This window comes from Ptychodera flava, assembly GCF_041260155.1.
Source record: "Ptychodera flava strain L36383 chromosome 23 unlocalized genomic scaffold, AS_Pfla_20210202 Scaffold_23__1_contigs__length_28996876_pilon, whole genome shotgun sequence".
NCBI lineage: Eukaryota > Metazoa > Hemichordata > Enteropneusta > Ptychoderidae > Ptychodera > Ptychodera flava.
The window spans coordinates 25,717,309-25,742,529 of record NW_027248277.1 but is presented as its reverse complement, the minus strand read 5'-3'; the positions used below and the strand labels follow the sequence as shown (position 1 = coordinate 25,742,529).

Sequence of the window (25,221 nt, the reverse complement as noted above, 5' to 3'; positions counted from 1 at the left end):
TCATTGTCTTTTAATAATGCAATAGGTAATCTACACATCCGAATATTTAAATTTTGATCATTGTAACTGCTTAAAATGGTCATACACTTTCCAAGCTCAAAGGTTACGGACATATTTTCAGCAATTCCCTATACCCATACGAAGAGAACGCGGTGGCCTTCATCAAAGTTTTCCTACCAGTTCTTTCATGTCATGTTTTACTCAAAACCATTCAACGGTGTTAGAAGCACAGCTAAATTCCAGAAACGCACGAAGTAAGTCACTCGACTTGACGCTTTCAAACCCAAACAGAGTCTGTAGTGAAATTTTCATCAAACTAAAAAGAACAAGAAACAAGTTACGTAAGCTATACATAGACAGGAAAAAAAAACACAATGGAGCAGCAATTGGCAAAGGTGCCTACACGAAGAACTGGTGCCGCGAAGCCTACAGATCTACCTGCGAGCACAACTACTACCAGGCCATAAACTCACCGAAACATTGACAATCAAGTGGCGAGAGCTTGAAAGGTACTCCGCTCTGAAATTTGTTGAACTTATCAACAAATAATGACGCACACCCTAATTTGATTAACTGTTGAGTCCTCTGAATCATTGCTTTTATAAAAACATTTGAGAACTTTTATAGTAAATTACATTTTAGTGTCTTGTTTTCTTTGAACTTTAAAATAAATAATCTTTGCGAACAACATGTTTTCAAAAAAGTAAAAGTTTGAATTCCGGTGGCCCACCTAAATTCAGCTTCCGAACATCGAACGTTCGGCACTGGGGCCATTGTCAACTAAGCTATGGAGTACGAATCTACGCTGAGGCTGCTGTACGCCACAGTACCACTGGCGTCAGTGATCCCCTTTGGGAGAAAGCTGAGTCTTACTGACTTGGCGAAAAAACGAAAAACATTTTTTGCTGATTTCACCAGAATTCGCATTGGTGACTAGCATAGTTATTGCAGTTGATAAATAGCGGCCGCCGCGTTGTATGCATAGACGCATACCACGCGCGCCGCGAAGTACACGTACTGTGTGGTAGACGACAGAATGTAATCATCGGAGGCGGCTAATAGTGTAACAAATTATACATAGGCGAAACGAAACGTGAACTCCGTACTAGAATTAATGAACATTTATACAGTATCAGAACTCATAAACATACTCTAGTAGCCAACCATTTTCATGAACCCGGGCACAACATCAATAATTTTCGTTTCTCTGGTCTTTGTAAAGTGTATTCAAAAGCAGATAAAATAAGAAAGCAGCTTGAACTTCATTTCATTCATAAGCTTGGTACTCTGTCACCCAACGGCATCAATAAAAAGGACTGGTAAATAAATTACAGTTCCTATAGGTTTTCAAATCCGCTTCACCTACAGCTAGGGAGTCCTTTCCTCATGTCTGTAAGTTGTTTGTTCTGGGGAGCCCTCCCTTCATTGTATTTCGCGCCATCGGCTTTGTACGATCCGGCCGGTCAACATCGCTACTTTAAGACTGAGTGTTCACTCGTCGTCTGTTTGTAAGTTCAAAACTTTTTTCTTCTCGTCTGTACAGATTTTTAGCTATCCTTTTATAAACCAACAACTCAGTTCTTCGAATAGTTTTTAAATGGTTTTACGCCAGTGTTGCTCGTTTTCGTTTTTACTAGTCCCATATTCACTGTAATTTTGTTGTTTTTTAGATTCCTGATGAAGATTCCCTGTGTGGAATCAAAACGTCGAAGTTTTAGAAATAAGCTCTATTTTGGAACAGAGTCTTGTTTTTTCATCCGCTCAATACTACTCTCAAGACCAAGTTTCATTGCCACCTAGTACCTGCTACTGTAGTTGGACCGACACCAGTTCTAAAAACAAACTCATAAGGAGAATATTTAAAAAAAAACTTAACTGAGGTAAAGGCATAATGCTGTATATAAAGTCTTTGCAGTGGGAAGTAAATTCATTGCGTCGTTCGAACTTATCATAGACTCCCTGGAATATCGTTAATCAGCACAACAACAAACCTTCGGGGGATATCGGGTCAAAATAAAAAACGATCGTAAAACTTCGGGATGTGAAAAATACGCTCGGAAAATGACATGTTTTTATTGATATCTCGCGATCCGCGCCCAGTCGCCATGTCAAACATCGACCGTTGGCATTAAAAATGTGTTTTAAAAATGTTAGCAAGTGGGAGTGCCTCTTTAATGGACGAAGTCGTTATGTAGAGGATGTCTTGTCGGTCAAGATAAAACTCAATTTGTTATCAAGTTGGTCATCGTAGATAAGATCAACTTGACGCTGTGAAATTCCGATGACTGTTTCAGCCTTCTTTATGACTTTGCCAAGCCTAGTTTTATCTTGCTTCGAAATGTTACGACCCAAACTGACAATACAAAAACTTAACACACTGCTGATAACGACAATATAAGATTAATGAAGGATCTCTTTCCTTACAGTAAAATACCATAATTTTCGAAGACAATACATACGGCAATTAAGCGCCTTCAACGTTAATTCAACATGAAAACGCCAGCATAATATACTATCGATAGTGATACCTAAGTACTCGTACGTCACAACTCTGCAAAAACTGGGTCGGGCTCAATTGGCTGCTTACGAAAATCGATCAACATTTCCTTTATCTTGTTAAAATTTAAAACCAAGTAATTTCTATCACAATAGTCAGCGAAATACTCAATTTCAAAGAAGTAACTTGAGTTAGTCATCGTTACCAATCAAACCCAACATGGCACAGTCATCTGCAAACTTTACCACAGGACATGTCATTTCTGTCACTCTACAACCGGCAGTATACAAGGTAAATAAAATTGGAGAAAGCACAGTACCCTAAGGTGTACTTGAATATGTATTTTCCGATGACAAAGAACGAAATCTGACATACTGTGCCCGATCGGTGAGTTGATTTGCGACCCACTATATCATTGCATTTGAAATTTTCATTGGCATTAAATTTAAATTTCATTAAATAACTTTGTAGATGTTTACGTTCCTCTTTCTTCAATAAAGCCTCTACTCTTTCCCTCAATTTAGCAGTTGTGTATTCACAAACACAAGTGACCGTAAGATTCGCTGCCGCAGACGACATAATAAATACCCAAAATTCGAAGGGGCCTCTTTGAAAGTGAATATATTTTTACTGTCGTTAGAATTTTAGTAGATTTCAGTAAATGAATCAGTAATAACTCCTCAATGAGTCCCGGTTGGATAAATCGCGAATATCGCAGATTTATTTGTTCAGTGTCAACCTATTATAGATCTCTGTATTTTTGCCACCCTCTGTTACATAACATATATTTTTGTGAACGTTCAAACGTTATCTAAGTACCGGAAGGTGAATAGACGGCTTACCGGTGACGGTTTGGAAGGTGCATGCCGTGTGAGTATCGCCTATAAATACTCTTAAATAACAGAACTGTTTTGGTATGCTTGAGATTTCGCTCAAGTCGCAGTGTAGTTCAACAGATGTTGTAATAAGAAAAGTTAACATAAATGTTGAGATTCACCTTTTTTAGCAGTGGATACTTCTCCACATTGATATCTTTGTCAAGCTTGAAATGAAGCATTTCATGCAACACAAGTTCTGGAACCTTTTTTGAAAATATGGGGAATTCATGTTATCTTTGAAAATTCCGGTTTATAATGGACCTCAAAAGAAAAATATACACTTCTGAGTTTTAAATTGGATGGTACAAGGTCACTTTTGTGGAGTCCTAGTATAAGACTAGCGGTTCCTGCGCAATTTGGGGAACGCCCTTCAGCATTCATGTTACCGGGCGCGACGGTGTCTAGAGGAAGAGTATAAGCATTGCTCTAGACTGAAACAACACGGTTCATGACAAGAATGTAAGGCATACGAATCCACGTGTATTACTCTGTAGCTCTGCTGGCTAACAAATTGTCCATGAGGGAATTTTCCGAACAGTTAAGTGATGTATTCATTGCTCTGATAAAGTTTGTGTGCAATGTGATAGACAGTTTGTTGGTGCAAGTGCTTCACGAACTCTACAGCGTGTGATGGGGTCGCAGTCGTAATAATTATAACAATTTAGTTCGATTATTGAATCACTCCTTGTAAGTGTTGGGATTTGGCCGAGCAGTTTTACTGTGATGTCTACGCCAGCTGACTGGTACCTGGGTATCGTACGTTCTGACTAGAAGTTCGAGTCCAATCGAAAATTTACTAAATATAATACAAACAGCACAATAGTGTGATTTTCTAGTATTGCTTTTTGATTCACTGCATATTTTAAGGATAAGGGCTATTGGCATGTTTTATAAAAACATCAATTTTGATTTTTGCACAATCATTCTATTGTAGATCTGCAGTCTAAAAAGAGCAAAAACAATGTTTAATGAATTCAACGACATCATAGCTCAGACAGAGGTTATTGTAATTCTCAAATTTGACAAAGGTTGTTACATAACTAATATTTTTGTAAACCTTTAAACGTTAGTGAAATACGAGAATGTGAATAGACAGGGCAACGGTGACGGTTACCCGGCGCGACGGTGTCTAGACGAAGAGTGTGGGCATCGCTCTAGACTGAAACAACATAGTTCATGACAGGACCGTAAGGCTACAAGTGTCACAAGCTAATGCTACCTTTTATCGTGTGGACTAATACGAATTCTGCTGGTGGACGAAATTGTCCATGAGCCGGTTTTCCGACCAGTTGAGTGATGCATTCATTGCTTTGATAAAGTTTGTTTGCAATGTAATAGACAATATGTTGGTGCGAAAGCTTCATGAACTCTACAGCGTGTGGTGGGGTCGCAGTCGAATGATTGTAACAATTTAGCTCGGTTATTGAATCACTCTTTGTAAGGGTGGGCAATTGACCGAGCGGTTTTTAAAGTGATGTCTTCACTGGTTGACTTGTACGTGGGTGCCGTACGTTCTGACTAATGAGTTGAAATCCAATCGAAAATTTACTGAATATAATACAGGCTGCACAGTTAGCGTGACTTTGTATTATTGTCTTTGGATTCGCTGCATTATTTAAGAATAAGTACTCCTGGCATGTTTGTAACGGAAATTGTGTTTTCACACAATGAGTCCATACTAGTAGAACTACAGTTCTAAAAAAGCAACAACAATTAAATGTTCAATGAATTCAACTATATCATAACTCATAAAAACAGTATCGTAATTATCAAATTTGACAAGGATAGGTACTATGTTACATAGCTCAGATTTTTTTTTAACCTTTAAATACGAGTGGGTGAACTGACAGATCACCGATGACGGTTTGAAAGGAGCATGCCTTGCAAGTATCGCCTATAGATACTGTTGAATAACACAACTGTTTTGGTATGTTTGGGATTTCACTCAAGTCGTAGTGTAGTTCGACAGATTTTGTAACAGGAAAATTGTTACAAGATTCATCTTTTTTCCACCAGTGGACACCTCTCCAAATATATACATATCTTTTTCAAGCTTGAAATGAAGCCTTGTATGTACTTCATGCAATACAAATTCTTGACCTTTTCTCGAAAATATAGGCAAATCGTGTTGTCTTGGAAATTTCGGGTTTATAATGGACCTCAAAAAAAAATTACACTTCTGAATTTTAAATAGCGCTGATCGCAAATGACGTCACTTTTCTCTCTCATTAATATGCATAAATAAACATTTGTCCGCATTTTCCGCATAAACGACAAAAATAAAACCTGCGAGTGTTAGAAAGGCTATTTAGCGTCACACTTATTCGTATGAATTGATGATTGAGACTACAAGCTGCAACAACAGCCGCGCATACAAAGACAAAATTTGTCCGAATTTCAGCATATTTGTCCGAAAGTCGCGCGCGTGCAGCTATATTTAGTAACAAGCCCGAAATAGCGATCAAAGCTATTGGATGGAATAAGATCACTCTTGTAAAGTAGTAGTTTAAAACTACCGGATTTTACGCAATATTGAGAGCACCCTCAGGTCTCACATTGCCTTAGGCGAGGGTATCAACCCCATTTCGGTTCAGCCGCCACTTCACTCAGGAGGCTGCACACAACAACAACTTTCACCAATACACGCAACTGTCGCCAAAAATGGGTTACAATGAAAAACTTAAATTGTCTAAACTCTGGGTGCGATCGTGAAAACACTCTCTCTCTCTTTACTTCCTAAGCCCTCGGAGGGCATCAGACTTTTTTAATTCGCAGAATATTGTTTACTGTAAGATACATAATGAAGAGTATACCTTATACTATAAAGGTCAAAGACGTGTGCAAGTGGTTGCTGATAGACTCTAGGCAGCTGTGCTGGCATAGCTGCAAGAACGAGTTTTGTATTGCATAGAAAAAAGTGAAAGCTTGGTAGAGGAAACAAGCGAAATAAAGAGGCAATTGTGTTTGCAGACAAATAGTCCATAATAAATCTCATAGTCCAGCTGAAAGAAAGACAATATTTAATTAATTCAACAAGATCATAATTCATACAGACAGTATTGTTAATCTCAAATTTGACAAAAAGGGAACTCTGTTACATAACGCAGATTTTTTTGTGAACCTTTAAACGTTATTTAAGTACGGACAGGTGAACACATAGGTAACCGTTGACCGTTTGGAAGGTGCGTGCCATGCGAGTATCGCCTATAAATACTCTTAAATAACACAGCTTTTTCTACGTCATCACATGGTTCATGAGTGAAATCCGACTGCTGCAAAGAAACATTCGGCCGCAAAGTTAAAAGCCACGAATTGTTTTTGCGACAAAATAGCGTCACCAATGGCGACATTTCAACAGGAAAGTTCGGGATTTTTTTCAAAAATCTCCGAAAAGCTACGCGCGCTACTTACTAAAGCTACTTACTTTGGCCTAATTCAACAACAATAATTTATAGCATGAATAATCTGACAGCAGAAATTCCATGCCATGTTGTTTCACCAATTAGTTGTTTGTCCAGACCATCAAAAACACCATCAACAGCACCCTTTGAGTTGTGGTTCGTGTGGTACTCTGTTTTCCCCGAACTTTCACACATGGCAACGTGTAATGAACAATTGATCATCGCTGCCACTCAGCATGGTGTTCCCTCACGAGTTTCCGTATCTTCAATCCTTGCCAATAAAGAAGTATTATACACAGGTGGGCACATTCAATATAGTGATTAGCTACTAAGCTTTTCCCTTCCACAAATTATATCGGCCGAATTAGATTGGTCAACACTCATGGCCCGGTGTTGTTGACGTGCTGTAAGCCAGATAACGCACTCGCGTCGTGCAATCGTTCAGATATTTAACGGAACTTGGACCATTGGCTTCAACATATATGAACGATTGAACGACATGAGCGCATTATGCCACACATAATTTTAGCAGCATGGAACAGGTGCCGTTGGCCTAATTAACTTTTTGGGTTGCCAGGGACTGGTAAAAAGCAAGAGAAATGAACAGTTCTAAAACTATATGCGGGTAAGAGTAAAAATTGTCTCGAATTGCTCGCACATCGCCATGGCGCTACCTTCCAGGGAGACGTCAAACAGTGCACACCAGCACGATTGTAGATGTATTTTCGTTGCAAAAATAGCTTCATTTAGGAATTTCACCAACTAGACAACTAAAAAATACGGCTACAGTACCTTTTCTGTCGCAGCCCCAAATTTAATGGAATGAACTCCCTTTTAAATCAATTTATACTTAGTCTGCTGTTTGTCTCGTGTCTATTGTTTGAACAATGTTGCTTACTTTTGATATTGGACACTTTATCCCCTGCAATCGCTGTTCAGATGAGGTCCAGCTGCCGAAATGGCAGTAGTGCAGGACCGTCTCAGGGCAAAAGAGGATAGGACAAGCCTACACGATGACCTCTAGACCCCCGCCACAGGTGGCACTGTATGAACGTTTGCAGGAGATAAAATTCCTTACTTTTGTAATTTCTTTTACCAGGCAAGTCTCTTAACTAATTATGCATTCCAGTTATCTGTACTTTTCCACAAAAGAGAAGTGCCCAGGATAGTTGATTATCAGTACCGTTTTAGACAAAAAAGCTCTGTCCACTGTTGGTGAACCCACACAAAGAATGCCCGCTGCTTGCCAGAACTGTCCATATTTTAACAGAAATCGGTAGTTCAATTCTTCAGCTAGGTAACCTTGGCTAAAAACATTCCCTTCTGTCTTTCTTTTCACACAATCAGCCCATCATGGGATAAAAGTATAAAGAAAACAACTATAATATCTGAATTTTTCCAACTAAAGTACACAAACGGGACAGAAGTGACTTTGGCGCTCAAAGGTTTAGTTAAACAAATCTTAAATATTTTAAATTTTTGGTGGGATGGTCAACTGGATGGATGCTCTCTAAAAATTTTTCTCTCATTTCGATTGAATTATTCTAAAGTCGATTTTTTAGCTTTGGGGTCAAAATAAGTATTTTAAATTTTTCTTTAAAACCAATGATTTGATCAATTTGATGTAAGGCATGGGTGTTCCTTGACTCGAAGTCAATCAGTGTTGTTCATTTTGTGACTCATGACTTTAGTTTTTGTACAATATTTTATCAATTTCTTGCTAAATTTGCTAACTCAATGAGATCGTTAATCATACATCGGTAATGGCCTATTGGGGGAAGGTTTTAATGCTGGGCACTTCCACTACGTTGTTTTATCGATGTTCGTGACCATGGATAGCATCAGTGCATGAACCATCACTCTTTATTGTTTACAGTATCAGACTGAGTATGGATTATTGCCTGAACACGAATTTGTAGCGGAATAAAGTACAGACGAATATAGACTTGGTTCAAGTCTGTGATTTGTGAATGTTTGAGTGGAGTGAACGCGATGGTTTGTATTTTGTTTTCATGTGAAACGCGTGAGTCGAGTGGACGCGATGAGTGGGGTGAACGCTGTGAGTTTCTGCCGGAATCACAGACTTGGCTTTCTTGCACGATCTGCGTTGCTATAAAATATTCATGAGATGACGTTTTTATTTACCCATATATTATTCACAAGATGACATCACTGTATTTTGCATATGGGGAGGAGTGACTTTTGATCCAAGCGAGACGAAACTCACATGGCGTTGTTCACAAAATGTCGAGTGTGATCGCTCCTCAAAAGTCAGCACAACCTCTGTTGTAGCACCCAAAGCGGGTGAAAATATCTTTGTTGTTTTGGGGCCCATGTTGCAAAATGCCATATGGTCGCCGGTTTTTCAAGGATGAAGAAATAGAGATTGCCGTCGGTGCAAGTCTTGGCCTCTTTCTGCACACTCATGTGAGTTGCAGATCATGCAGCAATCCAGCAAACTGGTGCGCAGACGAACACATCTTTTCCCTCAGTGCAACTCTAAACAATCTTTCTTTCATGATTAGTGACGGTCGACCGATCAGTTGTAAATACGGTGGTTTCAATCGGGTTGGAAGTCACAACGTTCGGTACCCAGTCACCTGGCGGAGAGGCTCAACCGTGCCCGATGTACTCGATGTCGAGTGGCTTTGCACAACATATGCATGGAGACGACAACAAAGTTTTTAATATATGCAGAGGTTTATTAGCATGCGTTCTTCTTATTCGCCAGAATAATGGCGGGAGGTGTCAATAATTTTGTATTTGTTTGACGTCACTGTGTACACAGTCCGTCTCACCGCCTGTACTGTGCAAGAAGTCCAAGTCGGTGAATTCGGCAGAAACTAACTCACTACTGCGCAGACTCATGCATTCAATCGCTGGGAAAACTTGGCCTGGGCTGCCAAATTCCAAATATTTTGGTACGCAATAGGAGAGACAAAAGAGAAACTATTATAAATGATTTTTTTTTAAATTCACCGACTTGAACCAAGTCTAAGACGAATACAGTCAAAAATCCATTTCTCATAATCAGCAAGCCTGTATTTATGTGGACTCATATGAATTCACAGTCGTGGCGCAAATGGTATGAGTAATGTCTATGTTTTGACTCTATTGAAATATTAGGGTACGACTGCATGTGAATATGTTGCACCTGCAAATGTGAATAATTACAATTATCCAAGTATGCACCATGTAGCACGGCTATGCTCAGGCGGCCCTGACGTATTTAGTGTGTCTCACTGTTTTCTTTACCAGTTCCTCTCCTTTTCTTCATGCTCTGATTGATTAGAGTAAACAAAATGAATTTACAACCTAACCTAGCCTCTCGACTCTTTTTTAGTTTACACCCCATTACAAGGACGTTTATCTGTCGTAAACATATCTTGTCATTGATTAGTCAACAAAACTTGGTTCCACTCACCTTAAGGGGCAGTTTGGGACTGATGGGTACTGCAAAGGCCCTACCCACCGTCAATCGCGGCGTACTTGAAGTTGGCTGGCAATGCTACCGTGATGTTGCGTACAGCCTCTGTGTGTTCCTTGCGTTACACAGACTAGCCGGTATTCGAGCATTTTATTTCTGTTTGCCTGTGATTTAATATAGTGAATAAATCAGCATATGAGAATTATACTACAACATATATAAAAATTGGACCATATTATATATCTTACATAGATATACTAAGCCATCATGCCAAATGGCTAGAGCTGTGAACGCACGATCACAGGATGGTGAGTTGGAGCCCCGGCATGGCTATGGTGTTGTGTCCTTGAGCAAGTCACTTTATTCCTCATTGCTTCTACCCACCCGGAGTGATGGGTACCTGTTAGGACAGTGGTTTTAATGTATGCGTTTAGCTCTGCTGCGCTTATTGGCTGCATATGTGTGCTGTTGTTTGCCCCCCACCCCTAGGGAGTTGAGTGGTATCATATTAGGTCCAGTGACCTGGGGTAATAATAATTGTAAAGCGCCTTGAGCACATGAACTTGTGGATATGCGCGCTATATAAGAACGCATTATTATTATCATTATGAAAATAAAAACAGTTACTAACCACCGGCTACGTGCAAAGATGGGATGGAGGTACGGGTCGGGGTATGGGCGGAGCGAATCCTTGACCCCGGGAACGCTGGCGCTTACAAACAGGCGAGGTCGGTCAATTTGTGTTTTAAATTAGTTTTATATCCCTCTGGCCGGAATGTTCTGCGCTTGTGAATGGTAGACCTTTGTCCATAACAACGCAGAAAACATCAGTTTTTTAATGATGATAATAATAATTATTTATTTATAAAGCGTCAATATCCACAACAAAGTGATCAAGGACGCTGTGATAAAATATACATATCTAAAACCAAAGTCTAAAATGCAGATTTAAAAAGGAACGTTTTAACATTAGTTTTAAAAATTGACAGGCTAGGAGAACGCCGAATATCTAATAGAAGAGTATTCAGAGTATGGGAGCTGCTACACTGAACGAACGATCTCCATACTTCTTTGTGCGCGATCGCACCAGACAAAGTCTGAACTGGTCAGCTGACCTCAAGTTGCGACATGGAACATAGAGTGAGATCGTATTTGAAAGATAACTCGTAGCAAGCCCATGAATACACTTAAAAGTCAGGTGTCACCGGTAACCAATGTACAGAACAGGGGTGATATGAAGAGAGATTTTTAAACGAGTTTCAATTCTTGCAGCCATGTTTTGAATACGTTGAATCTGAATGATTAAATTATTCGGAAGTCCATACAACAGAGAGTTACAGAAATCAAAACGAGATGTGACAAAAGCATGGACAAGTTGTTCTGTGGCAGACCTTGATAAATATTTACGAATACGTGCAATGCGTCTTAGATGAAAGGTTCTGTACGGTAGATCTCTGAAGTCATTCAAGTAACTTGAACTTGACCATTTATACATGAGTACCTTCGTACCGATCGACACGATCACAAGCGTAACACTCGTCGCTGACATGTAATCCGTATATTGGTGCATGATATGTCAGCTTAGAACGTAAGGACATACGCAAACACGTTTATGTGTGGCCTTGGTTTGTGGGACTCTGGGGCTTAATAATCGAAATTATCTTGTATCGCAACGCATTTCTTTTCATTTTCGACAAAATAAATGGTGCCCTGGGTATTTTACAACATAACATACATTTTTAACAGTTTGCTAGTATCCGTTTCAACTCAATTGACAATGGATACATTGTTACTGTTAGCGGCACCGTTCTCAAACAACCGAAAATCCAGTCGTTGCGGACTGACCAGGTGGGAGTGCAGAACAATACTAAGAAGGGCCAAGTGTAGACTTTGGGATCTAGTGGAGATAATTTGTTTGCGTTCCTGCCAGCCTGATTTGGCGCATTCTTTGAAGTTCTATCGTCCTCGTTTATGGTGAATATTGACAGACGTGGTGGGTATCCGGTTCTCGGGCCCTGAACCAGATAGCCACCACGTCAAAATTTGTATGGGCAACAGCTGGGATTCAAGGTGCACAGTATCTTAACCGTCTTTAAGTGAATATCAATTCTACACTGAACTACCACAAAAGATATAGTTAATTCCTTCTGTGGCAGAGGCAAGACTGTCAAATAAGCACGATAACGTTGCAGGACAGATTTTTGAGTTTTAAGTGTCAGATGTACGTAAGTCCTGAATACTGTGTGATGCGTTAACTAATTCTTTCCTCTTTCAGCTTGGTAATTCTACAGAATGGTTTCCATTGGATCTATCTGGAGCTTTCTCAGCAGCCCAACCAATGTTACATTGGGTCTAATAGTGCTCTTGGTGATATGTGCCCTATGGAGCATGCATATACCATCTGGCTTTCCTCCTGGACCAAGAGGGTTGCCGTTCATTGGAAGCATACTTTGTAAGTCTGACCAAATTACTATACATCAAAAAGTATCACGCATTTCCAAATTTGTAAGGTTTCAAGACCGTTCGCTCCTATTTCAGGAATGTACAGAAAATTCTACATCCGCACAAGCATTCGTGTATGTACTAACAATCGACCTGATAATATAAATAGGTAGTTGCTCAAAGCTTCCAAGATCAATTACTTTGTATAAATATTTACAGAACTTGAAAAAAAATTGTATTGGACGTAATCAAGGCCTTTCAAAGTGTATTTCCAGTGAAAGCATAGTAAGGATATACGTCGGAGGATATGTACTCTGTGGGAAAAGAGCTCGTAGGGTCAGCGGTCATCTGAAGCCAGTACCTCCCAGTGTTAAGTGTACAGAGTGGTGCAACACGTCCTTAACAGCGAGGGCCAGGGTAATTCAATGTCCCCGCATCTGAACAAGCAATGTTCAGTCTCCATTTTCTGCATTTTTGATGTCTACCTTCGTTGACCAGAAATGTACAGTTTTAACGTAATCTCCATTACTTTTACTTATACGTAAACCTTCAGAGAGAACGCATGTAGGCGACAGTATCTGATGTATTTGGTGTACTACAGATTATCTGCGCCTTCTGCCTTCAACCATGTTCTAAACTAAGAATTTTTATCTCATTGACGAAGTGACCTTTCTTTGCTTTGCAATTTTGTATTTCTTTGGATAAGCACCTACTTTTGGGCAAACGCCGACCACCCCAAACAAATTGGTCAAGCGTCCGCGAAATGTTTTTTACTGTTACAGGATCTGACATGTATGGTTTCTTTTCAAACACCCTACGCCCGCTTTTCGTGCAAGTAATGAAATTCACGAAATTCAGGTAAACAAATAAATATCGTAGTCTCTGTGATGTTGATCAACAAACTCCCACGTTCTTTCCTGACGAATGTCCTTGTAAGTATTCATAAAAGTACACATGTTTTCCATTTAATCATCAGTTGTGTAATTATAACTTGCTTAACATCACGGAGAATCGGTTTACATTCTCTGACCTGTGATTGCATCCGCATTTTCAGCAAAGGCATTTCATATTTATAGATGTATGCCGGTGTTAATAAAGCAATACTCCAGGTAAGCCGCAAAAAGTCATCAACCAGTCGCGATCATATCTGAAGGTGTCGGGGTCTATGCGTTGAATATTGTTTTTCGAGTTGTCACAGAAATATGGTCAGGTGTTTTTCTTATGTTAACTTTTAACGCAGAAATAGTCCAACTGAAAAACAAAAGTCAAACCATGGCTTCAGGTGGTACCTGCTTCGAAAGTGAAAGATTTAGATTTTGCTCAAATTTCTCTAGACAGAACTTTCAACCATACTCTCACAAAATCAACAACAAAAATGAAGGGTCACCGTCGGAAGTTTTTCACTCGAGAAACAAATTGCCTTACATCGATATTTGAATTTCGAAACGGCTGCCACCACTATGTTAACCTTATGGGAAAAATAAAATTTTCTGTTTTCTCAAAAAATTAAGTTGAAATTTTTAATACTTCAAGAGCTTTGGAATGAGTCACTTCTACTTGGTAGATCAGAAAACTACTGTCAGAAATTTAGAGTCCGAATATTGTGTCACCTAGGCCCACTGTACCTAAAGTTACACAACCATGCTAAACGAGCATTTTTATGACAGTTAGTCGTAATCATTTTTTTTGCTGTGTTTGCTATCTTACGCTAAAGGCAACCTAGTTTGGAAAAAACTCTCTACAGATACTTCTTCTTCGTATAGTTGATTTGTTAATATATTTCAGCTCTTGGGGAGGATCCGATCGGGGTCTTTGAAGGCCTCGCCAAGACTTATGGTGATATCTTTTCCTTCAAAATGGGAGCAGACAGATATGTTTTGTTGTGTAACATTGAACTTGTACGGGAGGCCTTAGTGCAAAAACAAGACGCCTTTGCTGGTAGAGCTTGGACCTACACCGGTGAGAGTTTCTTACATCTATTACATTTTATAGGTAAACTAATGAACAAGACAGTTTGAATTATTCAGTGACATTTTGATTTCAGTACTTTTGTGGAAATTTGGCTGAACGGTTTTGTCTGTGGCTTCTCCTCTAGTTTAGTGGGTGACGTACGTTGAGAGTTAGAACCCCGTTCAAAACACCGTATATTCTCACAAATTACGCACCTGTTACAATTAATGCCAGTAATAATGTTAAGCAGCAACGCACTGTATCATTTTTAATTATATATTAACGCGTTGATGAATTCAAAGTTGAATTAAATGACAAAAACAAATGTAGAGAACGAAACTGTTTAAAAGTAATGTATAATCGCATTCGTGTAGCATCTCTCACTTTGTGCGTGGAATTTTCAATTAACATAATCAGAGAGATTCTCAAGTACCGCCACATAAATGGTAAACAAGAAACTTGCCACTCTCGCATTTGCACAGAGTATGACATCGCAAGAAAACAGCGCCCCCATTATCCAACGACGTTAAACATTCATTTATCACCAAAATCTTATCATGTGCTTATTTTTCAAGGTGAAATAACAAGTGACGGAGGGGAAGGCATCTTATTTGGAAATTTTACACCAAAGTGGCAGGCGATGCGTAAAATCAGTTGTAAGGCGATCAGGTAGGACTAAAACGAAAAACCAGCAAGAATTACAATAAACACTATTGGGACTAATTTGGGATATTTGATTTTTATAATTTTTAGATATCTCAAAAGTGTAAGCTGCAAGATAGTTGAATGTTGCAATAATACAAATTACTCACAAACAGAAGTGTGAATGTAAAAAGAAAAGCAGATGAGATAACATTTGTAGATTAAATAGGCATTACTTCACCATCCTATTATCCTAAATTAGTTCCAATTATGTTAATGAAATCTGTATTTCCAATCACAGACTATTATGCATATAGAGATTGATTTATTATCAACATGCCATATATAAAGTTATGTTTAAAATAGCATTGCAACACACAGTACGGTACTTTGTGAAAAACAATTATTTAAACGTTTATGCCAAATAAGATTTTGAATTCTACATTTGAAAATCTGTTCGTTAGCATTTCGTTCATTTCACGATCACAAACCTAGACAAAGTATTATAACTTTTTAAACTTATGTTCTCTCAAAATAAGTAATTTTTTTCCAATTTCTAGAAAATACACAACTACAGGGAAGTTGGAAACCCTTATAAGAGAGCACGTGTTTCCACGTCTAAAGAAAACAATCACGGAGAAAAATGGAGAGCCGTTCGATCCACAACCTGTGTTAATGTTGACGGTTATCAACATCATGGCATCTGTGTGTTTTGGCAAGTTGTAAGTGTGCGTCTGATAATATCGAAAATTCTTCTTCGTTTAAATAATAGGTTTTTTACTTGTTCCTTCACCACTTCAAACAGATTTACTCTATGTCCAGAAAAGCTTGTCGTCCCATATAGAGAACTGAGGCCTGCCTAGCTGTAGAACCTGAAGCTCTCTCCAAGGTCTATACTTGGACAAAATAATTGAAACCATTTCAGGTTACTGACATTGTTAAGCATCGAATATTCTTATTTAGTGCCGGAACCGAATGCAAAAAGAAATCAGTTTTATTTCAGTTATTTTGACACTGGTCAGTTAGGGGTGTTCCACCAGACAACAATATATAAGGATCCAGGAGGACACGAGACAATTGTGATATGGAGATAGTGCAATGTAAGTCTCTTGGAACAATTCAGTGGTATCCTCGTCAATTCCTTTCAAAGAAATTGTCTATTAAAGTGGATTTTAAAATTTTAAAGTTAGAATTTACAGTAAACTAAAAAACTCATAATGCAATAATGGATTCATGATGTCTTCTGTGAAATTACTCAAGTTCAGTGTGGGTATACTGTTTCTGGTGGAGGTTCTGCCAGAGATCAAGACGAAAACGGTAACTCTGTTTCGTCTAACTTTATTGCCACTGCTCTACTGCTACGCTGAACTACAGCGACAATAACAATAATAGGTCGGTAAATCAATAACGACCAGTTCGAGGAATGAGCGTTCTTGTCAATTCCTACCACGGAATGTTGATGTCATTAGCGACAATTCAAATATGCATGCCTGTCGCACAACCTGCATTACAGCGAGCTGCAATTTATAGTACTGGATTCCATAGATCAATGCTATCACCGTTTCATTTAGGGCATACCATAAGAAATGTTACAGTAGGCCCGGGGATGACTGTTCATCATTTGATTACAGCTTTGTCCATGTCATCAAATGTGAATATAAATATTCGAGACTGTTGGCTGCATTACCCTTATACTTAGGCAACTTCACTGGCTTCCAGTACATCATCGCATTGTATACAAACTTTTGCTGATTACTTACAAGGCCCTAAATGGACAAGCTCCACAATATCTCAGGAATTTAATAACACCTTGTGCCTCATCACGTGTTCTTCGTTCATCTGATAAATGCATTCAGCACCCACCTAGATGTAATCTGACTACCTATCGTCGCCGCTCCTTCTCTGTAGCAGCTCCTGTCCTTTGGAACTCTTTGCCCCTGGACATAAAAAAACCTCTCCTAATGTCAACATTTTAAAAAGACGCTTAAAAACTTACATCTTCCAGAGAGCATTTTCATTGTAACTCAAAGCGCCACTGAGCATTGTTTAACTTTGGATATTAGGCGCTATACAAATTTTCTAGATACATAGATAGATAGATAGAATGTATCATATTATTGAGCATGCCATGTTCATTGTACTGCAACACATTTTGGACAGCAACATAAACTGTAGAGCTCTTCGTAAGCAGTAGGTTGACAGAAAAGCACCCTTATCGCTTGCATTATTTCAAGACCAATGGCCATAGTACTTTCGCAAAATATAATAATAATAAAAATAGACCCGATAAACGTTTTATGAGGGTCTATGTAGTAACATTTATCAATGTAGATGTAAATTAATGGAAATATGAGAAACTTTTATTCGTGTGAAAATTAATCGTGCGTCTTTATGGATAACCTCATTCATTCGCATTCAAATTTTGGGCTAATTTCCAAATTTTTCTCAAAAAATACTTTCAGCTTTAAAGCTTGTGATCACATGACCTGCATTTCAATCCGATAAAGCGATCGTTATAATTTATCAATTTATGAAGATATATATTTGGCTTCTATAACGATTATATTGTCAAACTCTATACGTCGTTTCCGTCCACTCTACTTTTCAGCAAACACTTAGAATGAAGGTACGCTGATAGCTATGTCGATTGTTACCTACAGTTTGCTCTTGCTTTTCCTTTAGCTATGAGCTCGAAGACTCAGGCTTTAAAACCTGCTTCAACTACATCAACGACTCTGACAACTTTGGAAATGGTCTAGTGGCCGACTTCATACCAATATTCCGATACATAACGACCAAGACTGTTCGTGAGATGACCACGTGGAAAGATAACTTAATCGAATTCCTAAAATCTGAAGTTGACGACCATGAGAAAAACGTGGGAGAAGGTATGGAAGAGTAATATGTTTAGAGTCGATGAAAAGGTGGTGGTGTGAATACAAGGAAATAATTGTTGCTTCCGAAACACCTGTCGTCATTACTACAATTAATCTACAGTTTGGTCAATTTGAGGACGGGGTTATGTAAGAGAGGATTGAGTAAGTGATCTGAAAGTAAACGTCAGCGATTGTTGTGTTTACTTTCGGGTCAGTCACAATCAGGGTGCTCTAGATAGATTTCGTCATGCTACGCTCTAATATAGGAAAAATCTTGAGCAAAATTTAATGAAACATTGTTCTTAATATGAAACAACCAGTAGAACCAATCAGGCCCCATCGAAAAAAATGGAGTTTTTTGATGATTTTGAGCTGAGTAGTGAAAAAAGTACCCTAAAAATGGGTCAAAATGGGCGTTACGCTGTTTCATCTGAAAAAGCACAACTTTTTCACTCACTTTTTGAAACTGTTAGATTAATTTTTTCGATTATTCAGAATATTTAAAGTATCACATAGCATTTCTTCTTTCTTTTTCAAGTTATGTAGTCTTAATACATGGATTTGAATGGAAATGGCATGATAACAAGGGAACTCGGTGTGTCGTTACGCTTTTCATATTTTGACAACAGCATTGATTTATCTCTTCATTATCACTTGGAAAACATTACCCTAGAATGTTTCCTAAAACATTTATTTGATTGGAAGACCAATTGTGATTAGTTGGTACTAAATGTTTATAGGGTCAACATATTGTTTATGAATGACAAATCATGAAAATTGTCCACATTTTTTGTCCAAAATTTTGTAGTGTCCGTGACACCCCCATAACTTTCAGCCGCATTCAGATAGTAGAGATCTGAAGTCATTGGCCAAAGTGGCCCTGTTTGCCTTCCTTATATGTTATAAAAAATTAGTCCATTTACCACTTGTATTGTTTTAGTATATCAAAAAGTGGCCAAATGTAGTGTCCGTGACAGCTGTATTGTCCGTGACACTAAATCCAGACACTGCTTGTTACAGCGATTCAAACAGGTAATTCTATCGTTTACCAGCTGAAGTTACATTTTTATGACATAGTAACTCAGATTCAGAGTAAGAGTCAAATATTACATCTTAAACCTGAGAAAGATGTTTATGCTACCTTTTGAGATTGTAATGTTAAAAAAAACTGCCCTATGAAATAACGATATATGGGTAAAAAATGAACAGAAATAGTGTTATCAGTTGTTTCCTAATAATATATAAAAGTAGAAATGTTATTTATTGTGAAATTAAAGTATAACACTTAATAAACTGATTTATTTTCATATTAAACCTCTTTCCATTTACAACTAGCTCCACGTCACGGACACTATGCCTCACAAGCGGTTAAACAGTTTTACTGCGTTAACATGTAAATGCACCTGACATCTAAAGTAAACTACATAGTCCATGCTAAAGCCTTTCAAAAACAAAAGAAAATGTAAAGGAAAATGAGGGCAACTCCACACATCGGCTCTTCCAAGTTTGTTTAATATTACCATATGGTGAATAAAAGGATCATTACATTTATTTTGTGTGGAATACATGGCGAGACACCGGTGAATCGATAGTGCTTTGACCCTAGTCATGTGATCTTGGTCCCCGGTAAACCGGTTTGTTGATTGAGGGATTCGTCTTAACGGTGTTTCGGAACCAAAAATGGGGTTCCTTCATCAGTCGCTCTCTTGTTTTGTATCCTCTACGTTTGGTAATGTGATAAAGTCATCTTCGTTCTCGAAGAGGAGAAGCCAGATTCGTTATTGAGAGAGTTAGCCACTATTGACTGACTCTATAGTGAGCGATCCGATGTGTGGTGTCATATTATAATTAACATGACCCAGCATCGACCGCAGTTTCTGGACGCTTGTAAGGGTTTTTAGCTCCCATAGCCATATGTATATATGGCAATGGAAGCTATTCTTATAGGCTAGGGAAATGTCTGTATGTATGTATGTCTGTATGTCTGTATGTCTGTATGTCTGTACGTCTGTATGTCTGTATGTCTGTATGTCTGAATGTCTGTATGTCTGTCCGTCAACATCAAAAACTCCGAAACCGCTGTACATTTCATCTTGATATTTGGTGTGTATATGGATGATGGGCTGTAGATGAGATTTTGTTCAAATGAAGTTGTCATTGCCAAAAATATGCAAATTAAGTGAAAAAATGTAAAAACAGTCAAAATTGAAAAAACTCAATAACCACTGAGCAGATTACATGAAAAATTAGCATGTAAGTACTTTGGGCTGACATGAAATGATTGTGCTCATCTTGGGTCAGTATCTTGGACTTGCTATTTTTCATGAATTTTTTTGTAATTTTCTCCCATTTTTGGTCAAAAAATCTCCTGCTCTGAAACCACAAGTCCGATTGATTTGAAACTTGGCATGGAAGTGCATAGGAGTGACCTTTCCCAAATTTGGGCAAATCGTGGTGAAATTTGCATATTTTTAGTTTACACGTCCATAGACTCCCATGTATAAGGCAGATTTCCATAGACTCCCATGTATAAGGCCACGAAAAATAAAAATTTAGTTTCTCATCGTATTCATATTGCAAAAAGGATGCAGTGACACAATTTTTAGTCCCCTAGGATGAAGTCCAGTGAGCTTATAGATTGGGTCATGTCCGTCTGTTCGTCCATCCGTGAGTCCAACCGTTCACGCAGATATCTCGGATATTTTGACAAAATGTCATGTGACCTTGATGACCTTTGATCTCAAATATACATATTTGTCCATAACTCAGTAACCACAAGTGCTACCATACTTCATATATGGTATAATGGAACAGCTTATGACGCCACATATTGTACCTCATTAATTATGCACATATCTAATTTTGAGCGAGCCAATAGAGCTAGAGGTCTGATTTTTGGTATATAGGGATAACTTAGCAAAACAATTTTTTTGAAAAATGTCACGTGACCTCAGTGACCTTTGACCTCAAATATACATATTTGTCCAAAACTCAGTAACCACAAGTGCTACAGCCTTCATGTATGGTATGATGGGACACCTTATGACGCCACATATTGTACCTCATTAATTATGCCCATATCTAATTTTGAGCGAGCCAATAGAGCTAGAGGTCTGATTTTTGGTATATAGGGATAACTTAGCAAAACAATTTTTTTGACAAAATGTCACGTGACCTTGGTGACCTTTGACCTCAAATATACATATTTTCCCATAACTCAGTAACCACAAGTGCTACAGCCTTCATGTATGGTATGATGGGACACCTTATGACGCCACATATTGTACCTCATTAATTATGCGCATATCTAATTTTGAGCAAGCCAATAGAGCTAGAGGTCTGATTTTTGGTATATAGGGATAACTTAGCAAAACAATTTTTTTGACAAAATGTCACGTGACCTCGGTGACCTTTGACCTCAAATATACATATTTGTCCATAACTCAGTAACCACAAGTGCTACAGCCTTCATGTATGGTATGATGGGACACCTTATGACGCCACATATTGTACCTCATTAATTATGCGCATAGCTAATTTTGAGCGAGCCAATAGAGCTAGAGGTCTGATTTTTGGTATATAGGGATAACTTAGCAATACAATTCTTTTGACAAAATGTCACGTGACCTCTGTGACCTTTGACCTCAAATATACACATTTGTCCATAACTCAGTAACCACAAGTGCTACACCCTTCATGTATGGTATGATGGGACAGCTTATGACGCCACATATTTTACCTCATTAATTATGCACATATCTAATTTTGAGCGAGCCAATAGAGCTAGAGGTCTGATTTTTGGTATATAGGGATAACTTAGCAATACAATTCTTTTGACAAAATGTCACGTGACCTTGGTGACCTTTGACCTCAAATATACATATTTTTCCATAACTCAGTAACCACAAGTGCTACAGCCTTCATGTATGGTATGATGGGACACCTTATGACGCCACATATTGTACCTCATTAATTATGCGCATATCTAATTTTGAGCAAGCCAATAGAGCTAGAGGTCTGATTTTTGGTATATAGGGATAACTTAGCAAAACAATTTTTTTGACAAAATGTCACGTGACCTCGGTGACCTTTGACCTCAAATATACATATTTGTCCAAAATAATGGCAATCATACCAATCCATAATCCAATAACACTAGGTCAAAATTTGTAAGACAATAGTTGTAAACACAGACACAAAACAGCACAGAACAGACAGTAAATAGACGGTACAAACAAAGTCAAATTCCTGAAAGAAAGATATATGGACCTCTGGCCAAAAGACCAAGAAGTGATGTCAGGTGTTTCGAAAATAGTAAGCGCATCCTGCCCCACATGTGGCACCCGCCATATATCAATCTGTAAGTCAGATAGGTAGTGGTCACTAACTAAGGCCCAATGACTCAGTAACCACAAGTGCTACAGCGTTCATGTATGGTATGACGGGACACCTTATGACGCCACATATTGTACCTCATTAATTATGCGCATAGCTAATTTTGAGCGAGCCAATAGAGCTAGAGGTCTGATTTTTGGTATATAGGGATAACTTAGCAAAACAATTTTTTTTGACAAAATGTCACGTGACCTTGGTGACCTTTGACCTCAAATATACATATTTTTCCATAACTCAGTAACCACAAGTGCTACAGCCTTGACGTATGGTATGACGGGACACCTTATGACGCCACATAATGTACATCATTAATTATGCGCATATCTAATTTTGAGCAAGCCAATAGAGCTAGAGGTCTGATTTTTGGTATATAGGGATAACTTAGCAAAACAATTTTTTTGACAAAATGTCACATGACCTCGGTGACCTTTGACCTCAAATATACATATTTGTCCATAACTCAGTAACCACAAGTGCTACAGCCTTCATGTATGGTATGATGGGACACCTTATGACGCCACATATTGTACATCATTAATTATGCGCATATCTAATTTTGAGCGAGCCAATAGAGCTAGAGGTCTGATTTTTGGTATATAGGGATAACTTAGCAAAACAATTCTTTTGACAAAATGTCACGTGACCTCGGTGACCTTTGACCTCAAATATACATATTTGTCCATAACTCAGTAACCACAAGTGCTACAGCCTTCATGTATGGTATGATGGGACACCTTATGACGCCACATATTGTACCTCATTAATTATGCGCATATCTAATTTTGAGCGAGCCAATAGAGCTAGAGGTCTGATTTTTGGTATATAGGGATAACTTAGCAAAACAATTTTTTTGACAAAATGTCACGTGACCTCGGTGACCTTTGACCTCAAATATACATATTTGTCCATAACTCAGTAACCACAAGTGCTACAGCCTTCATGTATGGTATGACGGGACACCTTATGAAGCCACATACTGTACGTCAATAATTATGTGCATATCTCATTCTGAGCGAGCCAATAGACCTGGATGTCTGATTTTTGGTAAAAAAGGGATAACTATAGGAGAGAAATTTTTTGACCAAATGTCATGTGACCTCGATGACCTTTTACCTAAAATATATGTTTATGTCAATAAATAAGTAACCACAAGTGTTTTGGTTGATGGCGCTGTCCTAGCTGCCTCCCGGCAAACTCGACTCTTCGTACTTTTCAAATTTTTAGACTTCAAAAAAGGATTGGGACTGTCTTTTCGCTGCATCCTATTAGTTAAACTATGCTTCTATCGTTGTGTTTCATCGGATTAATACTTTACTTGCTTGAGAGTGACTTTTCTGGACGTGAAGTTGGAGTTGATGAGTCAACGAGAATGGTGATTCAATATGGCCGCCGTGAGTTGTTGTGTATTCGCGACGAAACACCTGCGTTAGTGAGTATTGACTTCTCGTTTCAAGACTGCACTTTCAAGCGCTACAGCCGACGATGGAAGAGGCCTCGTGGTAAGAGAGCAGGCTGGAAAGTGAAAAATCCTCGGCATAAAATAAAGACAGTAGTAGACGTTTTTATCCGACCGTTATTCCATCCTAGGCGCCCTGTCGGAAACTTAGTTAAAATCGGACGACGATCTAAATATGACCTGAAGGAATGTATGAATCTCACACTGTGGAATGCCAGGTCTATGACGAATAAAATCGCTGCAGTTTGTGATTCGATTCTGACGAATCAGACTGATATTTTCGTACTCACAGAATCATGGATTAATGAGAAAAACGGTGCCCTAGTAGATGCCGATTTCGGTTCTTCTATGGATGGATATGTTACTCACCATATGCCACGTAGTAAACGGAGAGGTGGTGGTATTTGTGTTGTGATTAGATCTAATGTAAAAGTCAAGAAGAACAGTCCAGGAGTGTTCAAAACATTTGAATACATGGATCTGAATATTCAATCAAATAATGAAACTATTCATTTGATGGCTGTATATAGACCACCATATTCGCCGAAAAATAAACTCACTATTTCTCAGTTTTTGATTGAATTTGGAACACTTTTGGAAAGTTCAATACTATCTCCCGGTCGTTTAGTCATAACCGGCGATTTCAACATTCATGTGGATGATCCAAACTGCTTAGATGCGACAAAATTCAAAGATCTTTTAATGTCATTTGGACTGGTACAACATGTCCGTGGACCGACCCATAAAAATGGTCACACACTGGATTTGGTGATCACCCGTGCGGCTGATATATGTATGTCCAATTTCAGAACTGATTACTGTCTACCATCTGATCACGCGGCTATTCATTTCACGTCAAATATTGTCAGGCCAAGCCCCTCAAAAACTGTGAAACAACACCGAATATTAAAGAACATTGACCTGAATCGATTGAAGGATCTGGTTACGACATCAATCCAATCATTGGATGACAATATGAATGTTCACGACTTGGCCGTTTTCTACCGTACTACGCTTACCAACGCACTAGATGAACTTGCCCCATTGAAAACCAAAGTCATGCGTGATAAACCACGAGCTCCATGGTTTTCCAATGAGCTTCTTGATGAAAGGAGGGTTTTGAGATCATTGGAACGTAAATTTCTGAAGAGTGGCTTGGAAGTTCATAGACAGTCATTCGTGACAGTCAGGGCATTGTATAATATTCATCTTAATGAATGTAAAGTTGCATACCATCGTAACCGTATTGAGAATGCT

At 38.5% G+C, this 25,221-nt stretch overlaps 1 protein-coding gene across 3 annotated transcripts in view; it reads left to right on the top strand.

Moving 5' to 3' along the window:
* Nucleotides 1–1,426: 1,426 nt before the first annotated feature.
* Nucleotides 1,427–25,221, top strand: part of LOC139123670 (steroid 17-alpha-hydroxylase/17,20 lyase-like) — a 36,094-nt gene continuing 12,299 nt past the window's right edge. Inside the window, exons 1-6 of one of the 3 annotated variants that reach the window (XM_070689842.1) lie at nt 1,427–1,508; nt 12,479–12,655; nt 14,431–14,604; nt 15,171–15,264; nt 15,798–15,959; nt 17,920–18,125. In XM_070689842.1, coding sequence (XP_070545943.1) covers nt 12,496–12,655; nt 14,431–14,604; nt 15,171–15,264; nt 15,798–15,959; nt 17,920–18,125 — 796 coding nt within the window. In that variant the 5' untranslated portion in view covers nt 1,427–1,508; nt 12,479–12,495. Of the gene's footprint in view, nt 1,509–3,313; nt 3,368–3,778; nt 3,913–12,478; nt 12,656–14,430; nt 14,605–15,170; nt 15,265–15,797; nt 15,960–17,919; nt 18,126–25,221 lie in introns of those variants that run through there. The other 2 variants (XM_070689841.1, XM_070689843.1) reach the window with 2 other exon arrangements.